At 34.2% G+C, this 18,239-nt stretch overlaps 1 protein-coding gene across 5 annotated transcripts in view; it reads left to right on the top strand.

Annotated features, from left to right (window-relative positions):
* The window catches only part of PTPRC (protein tyrosine phosphatase receptor type C), a 120,479-nt gene extending 110,000 nt beyond the window's left edge, over positions 1 to 10,479 (top strand). For all 5 annotated transcript variants that reach the window (XM_035010388.1, XM_035010387.1, XM_035010386.1 and 2 more), the window contains 7 exons: positions 1,351 to 1,441; positions 2,708 to 2,841; positions 3,805 to 3,939; positions 5,593 to 5,715; positions 5,941 to 6,116; positions 7,678 to 7,813; positions 9,417 to 10,479. In XM_035010388.1, the coding sequence (XP_034866279.1) occupies positions 1,351 to 1,441; positions 2,708 to 2,841; positions 3,805 to 3,939; positions 5,593 to 5,715; positions 5,941 to 6,116; positions 7,678 to 7,813; positions 9,417 to 9,692 (1,071 nt within the window). In that variant the 3' untranslated portion in view covers positions 9,693 to 10,479. The remainder of the gene's footprint in view (positions 1 to 1,350; positions 1,442 to 2,707; positions 2,842 to 3,804; positions 3,940 to 5,592; positions 5,716 to 5,940; positions 6,117 to 7,677; positions 7,814 to 9,416) is intronic.
* The last annotated feature ends 7,760 nt before the right edge of the window (positions 10,480 to 18,239 follow it).

The raw sequence follows: 18,239 nt of genomic DNA, 5'->3' as shown, positions 1-18,239 counted from the left end.
TTAAATGAGAGTAATCCATTAGTTTTATCTATAGTACTGGGTATTGGCTAGAGGCTGGGGACCCTGGGTGACCATTCTGACAAGCAAAAAGTGTGATGTTTTCCAAGGCATCAGCCTCCATGCTGTTCATTAAGGTGAGTTCAAGTGGCCTAGTAGTCAATGATGAGGTTTTCATTCATTCAGTTACACAGCAATGCATGGGGTTTGAAATGGGGTGCCATATTTAGTTTGAAAGAGTGCACCATATTAAAATTATACATATATATACACACATACATCCCATGCACATATATTTGTGTGTGTATAAAATCCTACTGAACTGTATATGATGAACTCTTTCGGTTTAGATTATTCATCCACTTAACAAATATTTATTTAAGGACCAATTGGAAGAAAGGGTTGCAGGCAGAGAGATCTTCCAGAATAAATGACATTTAAACTGATAGTTAAAAAGCAAGTAGAAATTAGCAGAGTGACAAGGGAAAAGGGTAGTCCAAGCATAAAACTCACAAGAGTTAAAGGACAATTCGGCCCTTTTCCAGAGTTGAGGAAGTTGGATGGCTGAAGTGGAAGGGGACCATCAAAGGGTGAGGCTGGACAGACAATCAAGAGTGCATCCCTGAAGGTTTTTTGTGCAGTTGGATGCTTCCTCCCAATGATGGCAAACTGCTGAGGAGCCTCAGTGGGACTCTGTTTCGTGTTTTTAAGAGGATTAGAGCAAGTGAGATTGAAGATAAAGAGGACAGTTAAGAAACTGTTGATGTTTTCAAGTGAGAAATGAAAGTGGACTGTACTAAGTAGAAAGAGAAATGCAAAAGTGTTTGAGAGCTTCCCCAGAAGAAATGATAGGTCTTGCTGACTTATCAGCTACTGTGAATGGGAGGGAAAGCAGTAGGGAAGGCATAAGCAAATGAGATATCAATTATTCAAAGTACGAGCCAAGTCTTCTGTGAATGCTGTATTTGGAGAGTTTATTACTGATCATTTCAAGTAATGTACCACTGCCTTTTGCAATATGGATAATCATCAACACAGATATAGTGCTTCAACTTATACAAGAACAAACCATGCTATTTTGCTCTCCAGCTGCTCTTAAGTAGGAAACCTATTTTGTTATATAATTGTATATCCTGAGTTCAAACTCGCCATGTCAAAAATATTAAATGCCTGAAAAATTAAAAGGAAAAATTCAGAGGCAAACTTAAAAATTATGAACCATAGGCAAAGTATGCACATTTCACAAAACTTGATGTAATACTTTTCTTTAGGGAACATCTTTTGCCACGATAATAAGCAAAATCACAACTTGCATTTTAAAATCAGTGTTCCATTCTATTTTTTCACCCTCAGAGACTTCCCTCGTATAGGAGCTGGAGGACACAGCACATTGGAAATCAAGAACAAAATAAAAATAAAAACAGGAATTCTTACGTCATTCCATGTATGTAGCTCATTTTATGTTATTCTTTGGCATCAGATAAAATTAAACTCTTTTTTTGGATGCACACACACAGATGATTTTGAAGCAAGTTTTCAACATTTGGTTGACAGTAGAGAATAGCTAATGGGCTATTTAAATTTAATTATAGCAAATACTTTGCACCCCAAACATTCACAGTGGGCTTTGGAGGATAGGCTGTATTCAGTCTTTTCTTTCTACCAATTATTTCAGAAATGACTGTCAGAAACACATAACCTCTGAAGCTGGGAGAAAAAAGGCCAAGTCCACTTTACTAGCTCTCTCTCATCTTTAGTTTATTTCACTTATTTGCTTCAGGGTAATTGCCAATAACAACCATTACTTCCTTTTTTTCTTTCTGTTTTCTCTTTATCCCTTCCTCCCATCTGAGAGATTGACAGTAGGTAAAAAATACCCTATAAACTGTTAATCATTCAAACTTAACAGATCAACATATGTAGTTTCAATTCTTGAATTCTGTTATTTGAGAATTTTGTAGGATCATGTCTGGTACAACTTTCATTTTATTCATTTGTTTTTATACATTTGCAAAACTTGTTAGTTTTGTTAAGATTGTATGTTCTAAACTTGATTTCACACTATTAGCTAGACAACCAAATAAATCATATTGATGTATGGTTGACCTAGTTAATTTCTGAAGTCCTTATAAATATTAGTTCAAAATCTGGAATTGAATATGATGTAGCTAATCAGATCACAGATCATTTGATCAGGATATTATAGATTAAAAAAATTGAGAAGCAGTGAGAAATTATGGACTAAATAATATTCTTGATTGAATAATAATCACCTGAGATACCTATTTAATTAAGATTGTTAATTTGATGTTAACAGGATATAATTAAGAAATTAGGTTTTTACCAAAGCTATTTACTTTTTCACACTTATATATGTATTTTTAAACATCTCTAGCAGAATGATGCTTTTCCATGAAAAACTAAAGTATATGTGTCAAAGATTGAATGATTATATGGAATATTATATCTATTTGTATATCTATGGTGTTATATACCATCTTTTCCTTGGTACTTTTTTGAAACTTCTTTTTCTTAAATTTCTTTTTTATAATTTGTTGGTCAATATGAACTGAATTTTATGTAGGGTCTCATTTCATGTACATCAGTAAATTTACATAATGCAACCTGTCACTTCTCTAATTTCTACATGACAATCAAGTGGAGATTTGGTATTTTAAAGAAAGACTTACTACTAATTTATTTTACATAGATGACTTTAACAGAGTGCCACTTAAACATGAACTGGAGATGAGCAAAGAGAGTGAGCATGATTCAGATGAATCTTCTGATGATGACAGTGACTCAGAGGAAACAAGTAGATACATCAATGCATCTTTTATAATGGTAGGTACTTAGATTTCCAAAGCCCAGGATCTAAACCTTCAAAAAAATGTGTTTTAGAAGACATTATAAAAAAATCTATATTTTTTATGGCCATTCATTAAGTGATTTTATAAAAGAATGATGGACTTGGCCATAACTATATATATATATATTGATTGATTGATTGACACAAAATTTCAATTTTTAATACTATATTTTAACTTACTAAAAGACTTAAAGATATTAAAGTCTAATGTGTTGATACAAAATGAGACCATGTTTATTAGTTACAATTTATGACCAGTAGGACTCTTCATATGAATTTGAAAAATAATACAAATTGAGCAAATACAAGTATTTGAAAACATTTGTACTTAGATACCCAAATTGTAGGCAAATAAGAATTTGCATATTTGCATAGCTAAAAAATTTCATTCAGATTATCTGAATGATTAAATGACTCTGTGTCACATAACTTTTTTTTTTTTCAGTAAACGGAGAATTCTAGCAAGGAACTATAGTCATTGAGTAAATACTTTTTGCATATACACTAAGTTGGATTTATTTTCCAAATTTTTCTAAAACACAGTCGTAGAATATTAGTTTAATTTTGAGTTATAAGACTGTGTAGACATCGATTAAAGTAGAGACATGATGAAGATAATCTGAAATGCTTAGTATTTTCTTTTTACAACCACATTTACTTTTTCTTAAAGTTAGTTTTGGAAAGAAAAACTTGTTAGTTTTGTTAAGATAGTATGTTCTAAACTTGATTTCACACTACAAGCTAAGTCTTATCATTAACTAAATAAGTGTTTAACATATAGATATCACATTGTTTTGGGTCTAAGGATCTTAATATTTTTATGTAACAACATTGATATCAAATTAAGTGACAATATTTCCAAATGGTTATTTTAAGAATCTATTGCTCTTTCATCAGTGAGCGAGAGTAACAGAATCTCTCTCTCTCTCTTTTTAAAGAGTTACTGGAAACCTGAAGTGATGATTGCTGCTCAGGGACCCCTAAAAGAGACCATTGGTGACTTTTGGCAGATGATATTCCAAAGAAAAGTCAAAGTTATTGTTATGCTGACACAGCTGAAGAACGGAGACCAGGTTTGTACTTTTAACATAATAAAAAAAAGAGAGAAGAAAATATACCAAAGTCTTAACAACAACAACAACAAAGAATAAATTTCTTTTGTCTTTCTGTCATAAAATATCATTCTCCATTCTTGGATTACTTGCTTGATTACTCTACCCTAGGATTTTTGACCCTTCTGTCACAAAGTTGCCTTTGTTCATTCTTACCCTCTTCCATCCAAGTGTTGGCCTTTGGCATCTCATGTCCAGGTTCTGACAGTCTCTCACGCTACCCCTTCTCCAGTCCTACACACCGTCTGCAGATCATCTCATGCACAGCAATCCCAGTGTCACTGCTTGCTACAAACAACAAGCAACAGACATATTTTCCTTCTATTTTCTTCAAATGAAAACCAAACTCCTCAGTGTGATATTGAAGACCCTCAATAACCAGACCCTCATATATCATAATTTCTATTCTGGACAAGTAGGTTTCCTGACTGAATCTTGACACACCATTTGCATTTTCATCACTGAGACTTAATTTACTGGCATTCCCTGTATATAAATGTGTCCTCTATTTTGATCCTTTTCTTCTAGCTAGATGGAACTCTTGAAAAATTTATCTAAATCCTGCCTTCTTTACATTCATGTAATATTTATTATTATAAAATTCTATAAATTTAGAGGAGGTGAAACCAAGATCTAATTTGATCTGCTTAATGCCTGTCACGTGTATTTGATCTTTTCCTTAACACCTTGAGTTATCAAAATCTCACTAGTATTAGATTTTACTTAGTTTTAGCACCTAACACATTATCTGGCATATGTTAAAGCTTATCTAATGAATATTCTCATAAGCATGCAACTATGTGCCTTCTCTTTCTCTCTGTCTTTTCTTTGGTTCCCTACCCCTGGACATAGGACATGTTTTATTTTATGTTTTTTTTTTTCTTTTTTAAAAAAGAAATAACATGTTCAGATTTCCAGCATGGAATTCCTAGCAATCTTTTCTTTCATCTAAACTGTGAAAGCCAGGAACTGAAATGTTAGTTTAGGCAGGAATGCCTATCATTGTCAGCAATTGTGACTGTGATTGGTGCAGAACCATTTGCAGAGAGAGAACACACTTTTGTGATCCACCTGCTCTTCAATCTGACCCTTTACTTAGATATGCAGTCAACTTACATAGAGCTGCTCATGGTTTTGGTCATCAAGATACAGAGACAAAACTCCAAAAGATGAAGTCTCCTTCCTCAAGCACCACTGGAGAGACAGTGAAACTTGTTATTGCAGGGGTCATGATCCATATCAGCTCAATCTAAAAATTTTGAAGAGGTGATGATAATAAAGATATGGAAGGAAGAAACGAATCTCAAAGACCTACACTAGTGGTGACAGAGCCATTCCTGTGGTGTCCTGGCCACTTTGGTTATTTCTCAGTTCCCTTGATCTGCACAAGGAAACACCAGGTATGGTGGAATGGATGTCCACCATACTTAAGATAGATTTTAGAGTTTTATGTGTCGCTTTCCATTTTAGAACACAATTAGTAATTTCAGTTTAATAGAATGGAGGGTAAGAGAGAGAGGAGAGAAAGATAGACAGTAAGAGGGTCCTGAATATGTTAAAAAGCAAACAGAACACTTGTGTGGAAGTTGCTGAATCATGTTCTTTCTTATTTAGGAAGCCTGTGCTCAGTACTGGGAAGAAGAAAAACAAACATATGGAGATGTACAAGTTGATATGAAAGACACCAAACAATCTTCAGCTTATACCCTCCGTGTATTTGAACTGAGACATTCCAAGGTATGTAAATAATTTCAGGAGTATGTATTTTTGTTCTGGTAACTGATCTGGTAGAAAAATTAATATAAATTACTCTATAAAAGTAAAGCAAAATCTATATAATATTTTCAGAATAAAACTTTAAGAGGAGTTAAATGAAAGTAATTGTGAAGAAAGTATGACTATCGAACTATTAAATGGACTGAACCTTACTTGAATTAATGTTCCCTTCTTTTCTGGTTTTAGAGGAAAGATTCTCAGACTGTGTACCAGTACCAATATAATAACTGGAATGTGGGTGAGCTTCCTGCAGAACCCAAAGAATTAATCTCTATGATTCAGACTCTCAAAGAAAAACTTCCCAAGAATTCCACTGAAGGGAATAAGCATCACAAGAATGTGCCTCTTCTCATTCACTGCAGGTGGGTGGGATTTGATAAAATATTCTCTAAAAATCATCATAATGCCTGACTTCATGGTTTATACTTCCTGTTAAATTCTAATTTATTTTTTAATTCTTATTCATTCTAATTCTAATTCTATTTATCCTGATATATAAAATGCATGACCACAGCGAAAGCCTCTTGTGGAATCTGTCACTCTCTCAGGTTTGCTCCCACATGTAGAGCAATTTCTATAACTATTATAGAAATATGATAGCAATGATTATATTATAGTGCAATAGTTTTAGTCTATAAGTTTCTTAATACCAGTGTCACATCATCTTTGACTCCCAGTGCATAACATTGAATCTAGAATGTCATATGTCCTGGATGAATTAATGAATGAATGGCAGGATGCATGAACAGACAGGTGGATGGATATCACATTTTATTTATGCTTATATGCATTGATACACTCTATTAGGTGTTAAGAGAATCCAGAGGAATGAATGCTTTGCCTTCAGTAAACATATCTTAAGTTATATGTTAACTGAAAAGACTTTAATATATATAATAATTTTTGACTTTATTAATTTGTTATGTAGACCCTTGACTTTCATCTGTGAGATATGCCTACATATCTACCTTAAATAAGAGATATTGAAAGAAGGATGCATAATATAAAATATTTACATGAAACATACTAAAGTAAATGCAAAATAAAAATATAAAGGAAAATGAGAAATGTAAATGTAGTGAGATGCTTTTAGAATTTTCAAGAAAGCTTTATTATTATTATTAGAATTGCATACAATAGTATGAAGTCCTTAGAGATGCACGACTTTCCAGTCTTTATTAGAGTTTTCAAAGGTGAAATTTATGCAGAAAGAAAGCTAAAGAAGGCAAGGTTAAGCTTTAAAACTATATGTGTTTCTTAAGATATGGCTGAATACCTATTATATGTCCCTTAGTTATGTACAATAAATAAAATCCTGCTAATAACATATTCTGTAAATTGAATTTTTATTATAATGTAACATGCTTCTTACAGTTAAGTAAATCATTGAGTTGTCCTCTTTTTAATGAATAATTCTACCAGGTATCATTTTTCTATTGATGCAGAAATGTGGACATTTGTAAAAAAGCATTAGAGAGGCAGAAGAAAGAAGGAGAGAAAGCATGCAGTCTAGTAACATACAAAATTTCTACCATATTTCTGGTTTTACTGATTTCTGGGCATGTCTTTATCTTCCCTAAATCTCCATGTCCTACAATATTTGTCCTAACAACTTCCTTACAACTTCGGATGTAAACAAAAATGCATTATAATCTATAAGGGACTAAACAGAAGAAAAAAATATGTCTAAAGCCTGAGACAGTATTTTTTTAAACTGTAAGATTATTATATTCTCAAACTGAAAATGTTTGTCCAAAAAATGCATTTAGCAGAAATGTTTTGCTCTTAAGAGATTGGAATAACATAATTACAATAAACACGAAATGAAGAATGCATTTCATCTCTCTCAGTTTTTACTCTAATATCACTTTCTCCATAAAATGTAGGATTATTTTCTTTTTAAAACTTTTCTTCCTTTTACAGAGATGGATCTCAGCAAACAGGACTCTTTTGTGCTTTGTTAAATCTCTTGGAAAGTGCAGAAACAGAAGAAGTGATAGATGTTTTTCAAGTAGTAAAATCTCTCCGCAGAGCTAGACCAGGAATGGTTCCCACGTTTGTAAGTAGACCTCACAGCTGCTTTTGATGTGTTTTGCATTTTTATTTTGATGGTTTCTTCTCTCTCTTTCCTTCCTTCTCCCTCTTCTCCAATCCTCTACTTTCCTTTTCTTCTATTTACCTTTCTATTTTCCTTTCCTAACTTCCTTTTTTACATGATAATTCACATTAAATTATTATTAAGATATTTTATTTTTTAAAAGATTTTATTTATTTATCTGAGAAAGAGCACCAGCAGCGGGGAGTGGCAGGTAGAGGGAAAGGGAGAAGCAGACTCCCTGCTGAGCAGGGAGCCCCACGTGGGGCTCAATCCCAGGACCCTGAGATCATGACCTGAGTTGAAGGCAGATGCCTAATGACTGAGCCACCCAGGTGCCTCTCGATTATTATTAATATAAATAAGAGAACTAACTAGAGCTTGCCAGCAATTTATTGTGTCAGTTCATGAAGAACATCTCTTCAAATGATCATGAATTCCCTAATTTCTCCCATCTTTACTCCTGTAAAAACCGCCCCAAAATCAGTGGCAGGAAAAACAAAAAAAAGCATTTATTATAGTTCAATAGTCTATTGGAGCAATGAAATAGTTCTGCCAATCATGTCAGCTTCAGCCAGTCTGGACCAGGCTTGCTCATTGGTTTGCCACTGGTGATGTGCATCCTGGGGTTTGGCTTGTCCAAAATGATCCCTACTACCAATAGATTGGCAGTTGCTAGCCTTTAGCTCTGGCAACAGGGGGTGAGTAGAATGCAGGTCTCTCCTTCTCTGGAAGACTAGCCCAGGCATATTCACATAAAGGCAACAGAATTCTGAGAAGTAGGGCAGCAGTATGCGAGACCTCTTGAGGCCCAGGCTTGGAAACTGGCACAATCTGTCTTCCTCTGCATTTTCTTATCTAAACAAGTCACAAGGCCAGCTCAGCTTCAAGGAGTGGGGAAATTGACTCCACCTCTTGTTGAAAGGGTCAGCAGTCACCTTGCCAACAAGTGTGGATACACAGAGGATAGTAAGTGTGGCATTTTTGTAATCAATCCAGCATAGATCTTCTGCAACGGTAGAGGGTAGTCTGGAAATTCGTAACTAGTCACCATATAAACTTAATCACTCACTCAGATCTATGCAGCTTTTAATTATGCAGGACATTGAGCTTGCATATAATTGATTTTTAAAAATGTGCTGAGTGCCTATTATGTGCTCTTGCCACTATGGGATCTGCATAGGCTTTCTGGAAACAAGTGACTTCTGCTCTGATACTTAGATGAATGATGCATAGGCAGTCAACCAAGAGGATAAGCCCAGAAAGTGGCATCATGGGCCAAGGCATGGAAATGAGACACCACGCGGCCTGTGAGGGAAATGAACATGTTTGGTGTTGCTCCCAGGTAAACTTGGAGGAATACCCTGCAGTCAATCTTTTAGAACTGTAAGGGGACTAAGCCATTTAAAATGTTCTTTTTATAAAAACAGAAAAAGAGTAGTATTCTGTTATCCAAGACTTCCAAGTACATGACTAGTTCTTGCTGATTTTCATCGGACATAAAAATAATTATGTAAACTTTCTTTATAATAATTACATAAGCTTTCTTGCTTCTTTCTTTTACTAGGAGCAATACCAATTCCTATATGATGTCATCGCTAGCACCTATCCTGCCCAGAATGGACAAATAAAGAAAAGCAACCATCAAGAAGATAAAATTGAATTTGACAATGAATTGGACAAAGCAAACCAGGATGCTAATTGTGTTGGTTCACCTGGTGCCCTGGATAAGGCCAATGAAGGAACCAAAGAAGATGAAGGTATTAAAGTCACAAGTGGCCCTGAAGAGCCAGAACATTCTGCCAATGGTCCTCCGAGTCCAGGTTTAACTCAAAGTGCATAGGAAAAGACATACACAGGACTCAAAACATTGTATTAAGTATTATTTCTATTTTTCTAGAAGTAGGAGGACAAAATAGATATACAGCGGATTTATGAAGTACATTCGACCAATTTTTGAGAAGCTTTTATTTTACTACTGTAGAAACATATTTAAGACAGTTTCGCTAAAACGTTTGTACAGTTTTATGCATATTTTAAATTTTTACTTATCATTCAGCAAAAAACATCTTTGTAGTTTTTGCATGTGTGTGTGTGCGAGAGAGACAGCAACAGAAAGGGAGAGAGAGAGAGGAAGCTTTTAAGTGAATTTAAATGCTTTTGAGAAACTTTACCCTTTGGTTTGAAGAAAAAACACATTTTATACTGAACATATTAACTTAGCTTAAAGGACTATTTTTTTAAATCATAAATTGTGTTTGGGACCTAAGAATAAAATGTACATTTCTAGAATGACCTCAAGATGTCCTCCTTGTTCTACTCATATATATCTTATAGTTTACTATTTTATTTCTAGAAATAGACATAAAAGTAGTATGTGTGTGCATAGTTACTACAAGAAAGTTAACTAAATTAACATTTGGAAATCTTACATTCCATATGTTAGCATTTAGTCCATATCTTTCAAGCTCATTTAATCTAATTTAAAATTTTCAAGCAAGCTTATCTTGTTATATTCATATGGTGTTTATAATTTTGTAACACGGACTATTCTCTGTATAATATGTGAAATCTTTTGACCGAGAATTATGTTTGTTGCAGTTGAATTTAAATAAACATCTTTGAAAAAATGCCATATATATTAATATTCATAGGATAAAAATAGAATTATGCAAACATATTTGTGTGAAATATTTACATTTGAAACCTGATCTAGCTATTTTTATGGAATGCAACACTGATATGAGAAATATAATATTGCACATGCATACTTTCCATGTTAAAGTTCATCCTTGACTTTCACCCAAGTGCATTTACTTTTTTTTATCCATTTTATTTTATTTTAATTCCAGTATAGTTAACATACAGTGTTTATTAGTTTAGGTGTACAATATGTTGATTCAACAATTCTATTTATCACAACAGAAGTACGTTGACTTTGAATTTCTCAAATGCTTAGACTACAATAGCTGAATTATAGAAAAAGCCCAAGTGTCCATTGATTGATGAATGGATAAAGAAGTTATGGAATATATATACAACGGAGTACTACTCAGCCATAAAAAAGAATGAAATCTTTCCATTTGCAATGACATGGTGGAGCCAGAGAGTATTATGCTAAGGGAAATAAGTCAGTCAGAGAAAGAAAAATACCACATGTGGAATTTAAGAAACAAAACAAACGAGCAAAGGAAAAAAAGAGAAAAAGAGAGGCAAACCAAGAAACAGATTCTTAACTATAGAGAGCAAACGGCTGGTTACGAGAAGGGAGGTGGGTGGGGGACGGGTGAAATAAGTGATGGGGATTAAGGAAGGCACTTGTGATGAGCACTAGGTGATGTATGGAAGCGAATCACTGTACTGTATACCTGAAACTAATAATACACTGTATGTTAACTACCTGGAATTTAAATCAAAACTTAAAAAAAATTTCTTAGGCTGCTTTTACCAGGAATTGACATCAATAATTATAATAAAATTCAATCATTATCTTTTCTTATACATAATATATTGTGTTACATGTTCCTATATGAATTATATAAGCACATATTAAAATATAGGTTTAATGCAATGAACGTTTGTAGAACAATTTCACAGATCTCAATTTTTTTTAAAGATTTATTTATTTTTATTATTTGAAAGTGTGCTCACGCACAGGGAAGGGGGGCAGAGGGAGAGGGAGAGAGAGAATCTCAAGCAGACTCCCTGCTGAGCGCCTAGGCCAATGTGGGGCTCGATTCCACGACCCTAAGATCATGGCCTGGGCCAGAATCAAGAGTCGGACACTTAACTGACGGAACCACCCAGGTGCCCTGTCACAAGTCTCAATTTTCTTTTTAAAAGATCCATAGTCTAATAATTATTTAGGATCATAAAAAATTTAAGAAAAATGGCATTTTTCAAAAAAGTAATGAACATTCTTTTTGGTGAATTCTGTGTGAGGTTATTACATTAGTCACACACTACGTTTAGGTTGGCTTGGTTTTCTAAATCTTCACTCTCCTGACTGATTTTAAATGTCTTAACTATGTATCATCAATTGCTTCCCATTCAACTCAATTTATCTTGGGTTCATCTCTCTAATTATTTTATTAGACACGTGAAATTAGCAACTAATTCTTACATTATTGGATAGTACCTTGTTAACATATGAAAATAAGTGAATTTTAAAATGAAACACTAGTTTCTAATTTATATTGCATTTACATACTATCTCCTTACTTATTAATGAGAAAACGGGGTCTAGAATCATCCATTATGGGTACCATGAAGAAATAAATCTTGCTTTCACTTCTTGTTAGTCACTCAAATTTTTAATGCCTTGGTTTCTCCAACTGAAATGAGATCAGTTGCCATTTACAAGGTAATATTAAAATTTACAGTTTTTGCATGTGGCAAACTAGTGTTACATGAGTCCATTTTTTATTTGTGAGCTGCTTTAAAATGCAAACAGCAAAAGTTTTGAATTTTAAATAGTCTACAAGTAAAGTTTCCCTCTGAGGTTTCAGGGGCAAATGACATCTTCCAAATGGGGATGTTGTGTGTTTTTAATGTGTATTTTCCACTTGAGTCTATCTTTTGAGAAGATACAAAATAAATACTTAGAAAATAGAGCCACGGTAATTTCTGTTAGTTTAAGAAGCAAGTTGGAAACTTTATTTTTTTCTTTTTTAAATGAGAAGTTGTAAAGGAAGAGCTAGAGTAGGGGGTCAGAAGGACCATTACTCTGTGAGAATATCTATCAATCAGAAGGTGGGATCCATTGCATTAGAACATGAAATTATATGTATATGAATTTTTTTTATTTATTTTTTTTAAGATTTTATTTATTTATTTGAGAGACAGAATGAGAGAGAGAGCGCGCACAAAAGGGGGGAGCGGGAGAGGGAGAAGCAGACTCCCCGCTGAGCAAGGAGCCTGATGCGGGACTCGATCCCGGGACTCCAGGATCATGACCTGAGCCGAAGGCAGTCGCTTAACTGACTGAGCCACCCAGGCGCCCTGAATTTTATTTTAAAAAAGAAAATAATATGTGCATTATAGACCCATGTCCATGACTATGGGTTGCATTCCTAGAGAATCTATCATGAGATATGAAAGATGAGTTTTCTAAAGTTTGGCACTGCTACTAGTAATTCCAAGACCTAGTTAGAAAAATTAAGCAAAAAGTTCCAATTTAATAAAGCCTGGTCCATTTTAGGGTTAAGGCTCTGGATATCATTGTACATTTCCTGGGCAAAAAGAGACGATGTTATGTTTCTTTTAAAGTTTATTTTATTTCTGGGACCAGGATTCATTGGAAATAAAAGAAACATTTACTCTTCTTAAAATTCAGCTCCCAAGCCATTAATTTTTTACAGTGACAAATAAATATTTGCAGGAAAGAGAGAGACACTGTAATAGTCCCTTGCAATTATAAAACTGTGTGTAGTGATTAGCTGAATGTCTTTGCAATGATAATTTAGAAATATAAGCTTTTACTCAAAACTCTATACATGGACAGTGAAATTTTCACATCTGTGTTTGCTCTGTTCCCCCTAAAACACTGAATACAAAGCTTATTATTTATTTTAACTTTTTTATTTTTACTAACTAGGACTGATCTTAATTTTTAATTTACACCAGAGATTTGTTTTAAAATGTTCTCATTGCAGTATATTAGGTCAAATTAAATGGGTGATAATTGCTCCTGCTTAATTGTAACATGTTTCTTGATAATGAAGACTTTCAAATGTACAGCTTCAAAGGAAAAGAATATTGTTCAAACGAGTAGGATATGCTGTGCTTTCATTTTCCTATACAAATTTTACAACTGGAACAATCTGAAGGTTCTTCAAAGAGACACATTCAGAATTGAGCTTTTTCCTTTCCTATTTCAGGTGAAGATTCATATTGCTAAGGTTCTGTTTTCTCTAATCATTCTTTTGTAAGCTTCTTTACGTTTCTCTTTACATTTTCTTGGCAAACACTTTTTTGTTGTTGTTCACTACTAACCCAATGAAAGGGTGTGTGTGCTGTGTCGTTACTTCTAAATAAAAAAGTAATAATTATTGTAATAGCTAATGTTTAACGAGGCATAATACATGCCTGGTATTTTATTAATTGTTTTACCTGCATTTGTTTATCAAGACAGATTCTATGCAGCACAGACTGTTAGTATCTCCACTTTATAGACAAGGAATTGAGGCTCAGAAAATTTTGGTAGCCAGTCTGTTGTAACACATCTAGTAAATGACAGAGCCAGGATTGAACCACCTCTTACTGGCACCGTAGGCTATGTTCATAACCTTTTGTTCTTCTGGCTCTGAGTATCAACGTTGTTCATGTGTTTGGAAAAATTAGTAGAGAAAATAATCTGAATTTATTTTATGTCTTTCTCTATCCATGATTAAAACAAAAACAAAAACAAAACCACGTGTAACACACCCTCAGCAGCACTGTACAACATAGTAAGCTTAGTTGAACTCACAACATTGAAGTTATTATACAAAATAAACACACTCTTAAACATCCATCGGAAAGGATTGTTCTCATAATACATATAAACAAAGATCACCTCATCACTAATGTGAGTGCCAGGAAATAAAACAACAATAAATCACAAATGTCACTGTTCCATTGTCTCTCAATTTGGTAATCAGAACAAGTTCTTACCGTTTGGATCACATTTCAGTATGTTTGTCAGAGAACCCATCAATCAGTATTTGAAACAAGTTAACAGGGCACCATAAAATGCAAACCACATTTATGGCGAGTATGACTCATTCACTCTCTCTGGTAAGTGAGTCCAAGGGAGCTTGGTTCTTTTGACCCAGCTGTTCCCAAACTTAGGATGCCAGGTAACTGGAAATGGACTTTCTATGTAAAATCACACATGCATTTCCCCTCTAGAAAAATCAGTGCTTTCTTGATTCATATGCACCTTCTCAGCATAGTAAAAGTGGGACCTCTGGTATACATACTTAATTTTCCTGGAAAGGAGAACTTACTGGGTTCATTAATATTGCTCATATATAGTAAGCAAACCAGATCTGTAGAGGCTGATGAACTATCGAAGAATGAAAGTATTGTCTTGAATTTTTATGCTTGTGCAATCTTTTTTCAGGCCCTCTCTGAGAAGTAGGGACAAGATGCGACACTAGGAAAGGAAACAATCTGCCTGTTATTAATACATGGAATGGGAAGTAGGATAGTATCAGGACACCCACAGAATCTGTCCCTCCCCAGCCGACTGGTGGACACAGACTCAAAGCAGGGATTTCCTTGCAGTATACTTAGGTAACTGTGTATTGAGAATTTTTACAGGTAATCAATAATTCAAATTTTTCATTAACTCTGACTATATTATCCCTCATGAATTACATTTCATGGCTTTTGTTATGTGTTATAAGTCATAAAACAGAAAGGGGAGAAATGAATTATTATATTTATAAGAAATTCACATGTAGTAAATCCCTTTATAAAGGAGTTCCCATTTATATTTAATTACTTGCTTTCATTGCATTGACAACTTAACCTAAAGACAGGGTTGGTAAACAAAGAATATGCAGAAGATTTAATACCATAAATGTGGATTTTTTTCATAATTAATGGAAATAAAAAAGTAAACTTAATGGCCATCTGTTATCTGTTTTGAGTTACTTTAAATTGCCTTGGCCAAGGGGCATATGGGTGGCTCAGTCAGTTGTGCATCTGACTCTTCATTTTGGCTCTGGTCATAATCTCAGGATCGTGGGATTGAGCCCCATGTCAGGCTCCATGCTCAATGGGAGTCTGCTTGGGATTCTCTCCCTCTCCCTCTCCCCCACCTCACTCTCTCTCTCAAATAAATAAAATAAATCTTTTTTTAAAATTTAAAAAATAAATTGCCTTGGCCAATAAATTTTCCATCATTTGTCACATCTTGGGATCATAAAGAATAGCAAAGAGCTGTTAGCTATTTAAAAGTTGAACACCCAGTAGAACATTTTAGCAATTATTATTTTGACATCATCTTTTAAAAGCATGCTTTCCTTCTCCCACACACTATTCTTTTCCCATAGGGATGCATGCTTATTAGGTGACAAGTTTTTAATAATCCATGAGGTCTTTGTCCTAGAAGCTGCACCTTGACTTTGGTCCCAATAATATCTGAATATCCTGTAATTCTAAATAGCTCTGCATCCCTATTGAAGGACATGAGTATACCATAAAAGATCACACTTGGTTCAACATACAAGAAGCATTTTTTTCAACAGCTGGAGTCATGTTAATTATGTGAGCAAATATGTATCAGTGATATAAATGCAGTAAACTTAGGTCTGGGTTTTTCAGTGTGTGTGTGCAAGTATGTGGGTTTCCCTTAAGATGGTCTAATGTTTCTCATCTGGGATCATAGTCCATTTTAGTTTTATGAAATGACTTCTTAAATGAAACAAATTATTTTTGTAAATAAAACATGATTTGGCAGTTCTCTTTTTGTTTAAAGTAACATTAAATGATGGAAGTCAAATTTCTTTTTGATGAGAATCAGTAGGAAATAAACTCTATTTGTTCTTTCAAGAGGTAGCAAAATAGTTGTTCACAATTTAAATGCAGGAAGTTAGAAAAGGTCAAAATCAGTCAACTCAATGATAAGTTTAGCCAAATTACTAAAACCCACTGAGTTTCTACAGATTTTTTTTAATATGTTTCAACTTAATGCCCTGTAATTATCCAGAGAACATGTGAATTTCAGAAATAATACCAACCCTACATTTACACAATGTTAAAGGGAGAGATTAATTTTTTGTAGCATTGCAAGATGATACACTTTGTAGGTTATTCATTATCTAACATAATTCAGTGGGGATTTACATATAAGATATCTCTCTGGGAATGTCATCTGAGATTTATGTTTGGTGATTTTATGTAGCTGCTGAAATTATTATAAGTGCAAGACATGTTTTAGTATTAATTTCACAAAAAAACAAAAAAAAAACAAAAAAAAGAACTTGGTATAGTCTGGGATTTCTAGTTACTCTATGGATAACTCTAATCCTTCTTCCCACTCTGATTCTTTTCTTTCTGTATCCTGACTTCAAATGTTTATGTATCATCATCATCAGGTCCTTGTACCACCTTCGCCCAAAACACTCCTGTCTGACAATTAAGTGTGCATTCATCCGATTTCTCCCATCTCTGTTCCCACTTCCAGTCCTGCAGCTTCTCTGCTTGAAACTATTATTATTTAAGACAACAACAACAACAAACACTTAAATTACCTACTGATATCATTAAATATGGATGATTTCAAACTTGATTCAGGACCACAAGGTGGTGAATGGATTATTTTCTTCTCTAAATTGATCTCCTTTACTACTTTCTTTAGTGTTCTTCCAAACTTGAACCAAACCCAAGTCTCCTACTTCCATCAAATGCCATTGACTCTTTTCCTGGAAAAAAAAAAAAGAAGAAACCACTCACCTGAATTTCTTCTTATTCACTTAAAAATATATATTCCTGGGAGCCTGGGTGGCTCAGTTGGTTAAACGACTGCCTTCGGTTCAGGTCATGAAACCAGGGTCCTGGGATGGAGCCTCACATGGGGCTCCCTGCTACTCGGGGAGCCTGCTTTTCCCTCTCCCTCTGCCTCCTACTCCCCCAGCTTGTGCTCTCTCTCTCTTTCTCTCTGTGTCAAATAAATAAATAAAATCTTTAAAATATATAGAGATATATATATTCCTATCCTGAGCATACTCACTTTCTCTCTCCTTTCTCAGAGGAGGTTTCCCTACACTTTATCAGGCCAAATTCTTTATCCATGAGTCTTTCTGTTTTTTAGAATAAGCATTGTTTTATAAAACTGATACATTCTTACGTAAAAACTAGCAATCAGAAAAGCACCAATAAAAAGTAAAAAAAAAAAAAAAAATTTCCAAATCCAGTTGAAAACTAGTCAAGAAAGACTAGAGAGTTCACAAAACAAGAACTACAAAAATCCCTAAACATAGGAAGAGATGCTCAAACTCACTCAGAAGAAAGATGCAAATTATGGTGATGGGTATTAAAGAGGGCACGTTCTGCATGGAGCACTGGGTGTTATACGCAAACAATGAATCATGGAACACTACATCAAAAACTAATGATGTAATGTATGGTGGTGATCAACATAACATAATAAAAAAATGTATATCTGTTGAATAGGTAAAGAAAATATTGTCAATTAAAAAAAAAACTACATTGAGATAGCCAGTTCATAATGATATATATACAAAAGCTTGTCCATACTACGCTGTTGTCAGGGCTGTGGGGAAATAAGGACTCTCATGATTTTACCAGTACGAAGAAATAACCCTGCAGTAGGCAATGTGACCATAGCTATCCAAATTTACAGATGAATTTCCACTTTTACCTAGAAACCCCACATCTC

The sequence above is a fragment of the Mirounga leonina genome, unplaced genomic scaffold, assembly GCF_011800145.1.
Source record: "Mirounga leonina isolate KUSES-001 unplaced genomic scaffold, KU_Mleo_1.0 Mir_154, whole genome shotgun sequence".
Classification (NCBI taxonomy): domain Eukaryota; kingdom Metazoa; phylum Chordata; class Mammalia; order Carnivora; family Phocidae; genus Mirounga; species Mirounga leonina.
This window is presented reverse-complemented; position numbering and strand designations above follow the sequence as displayed.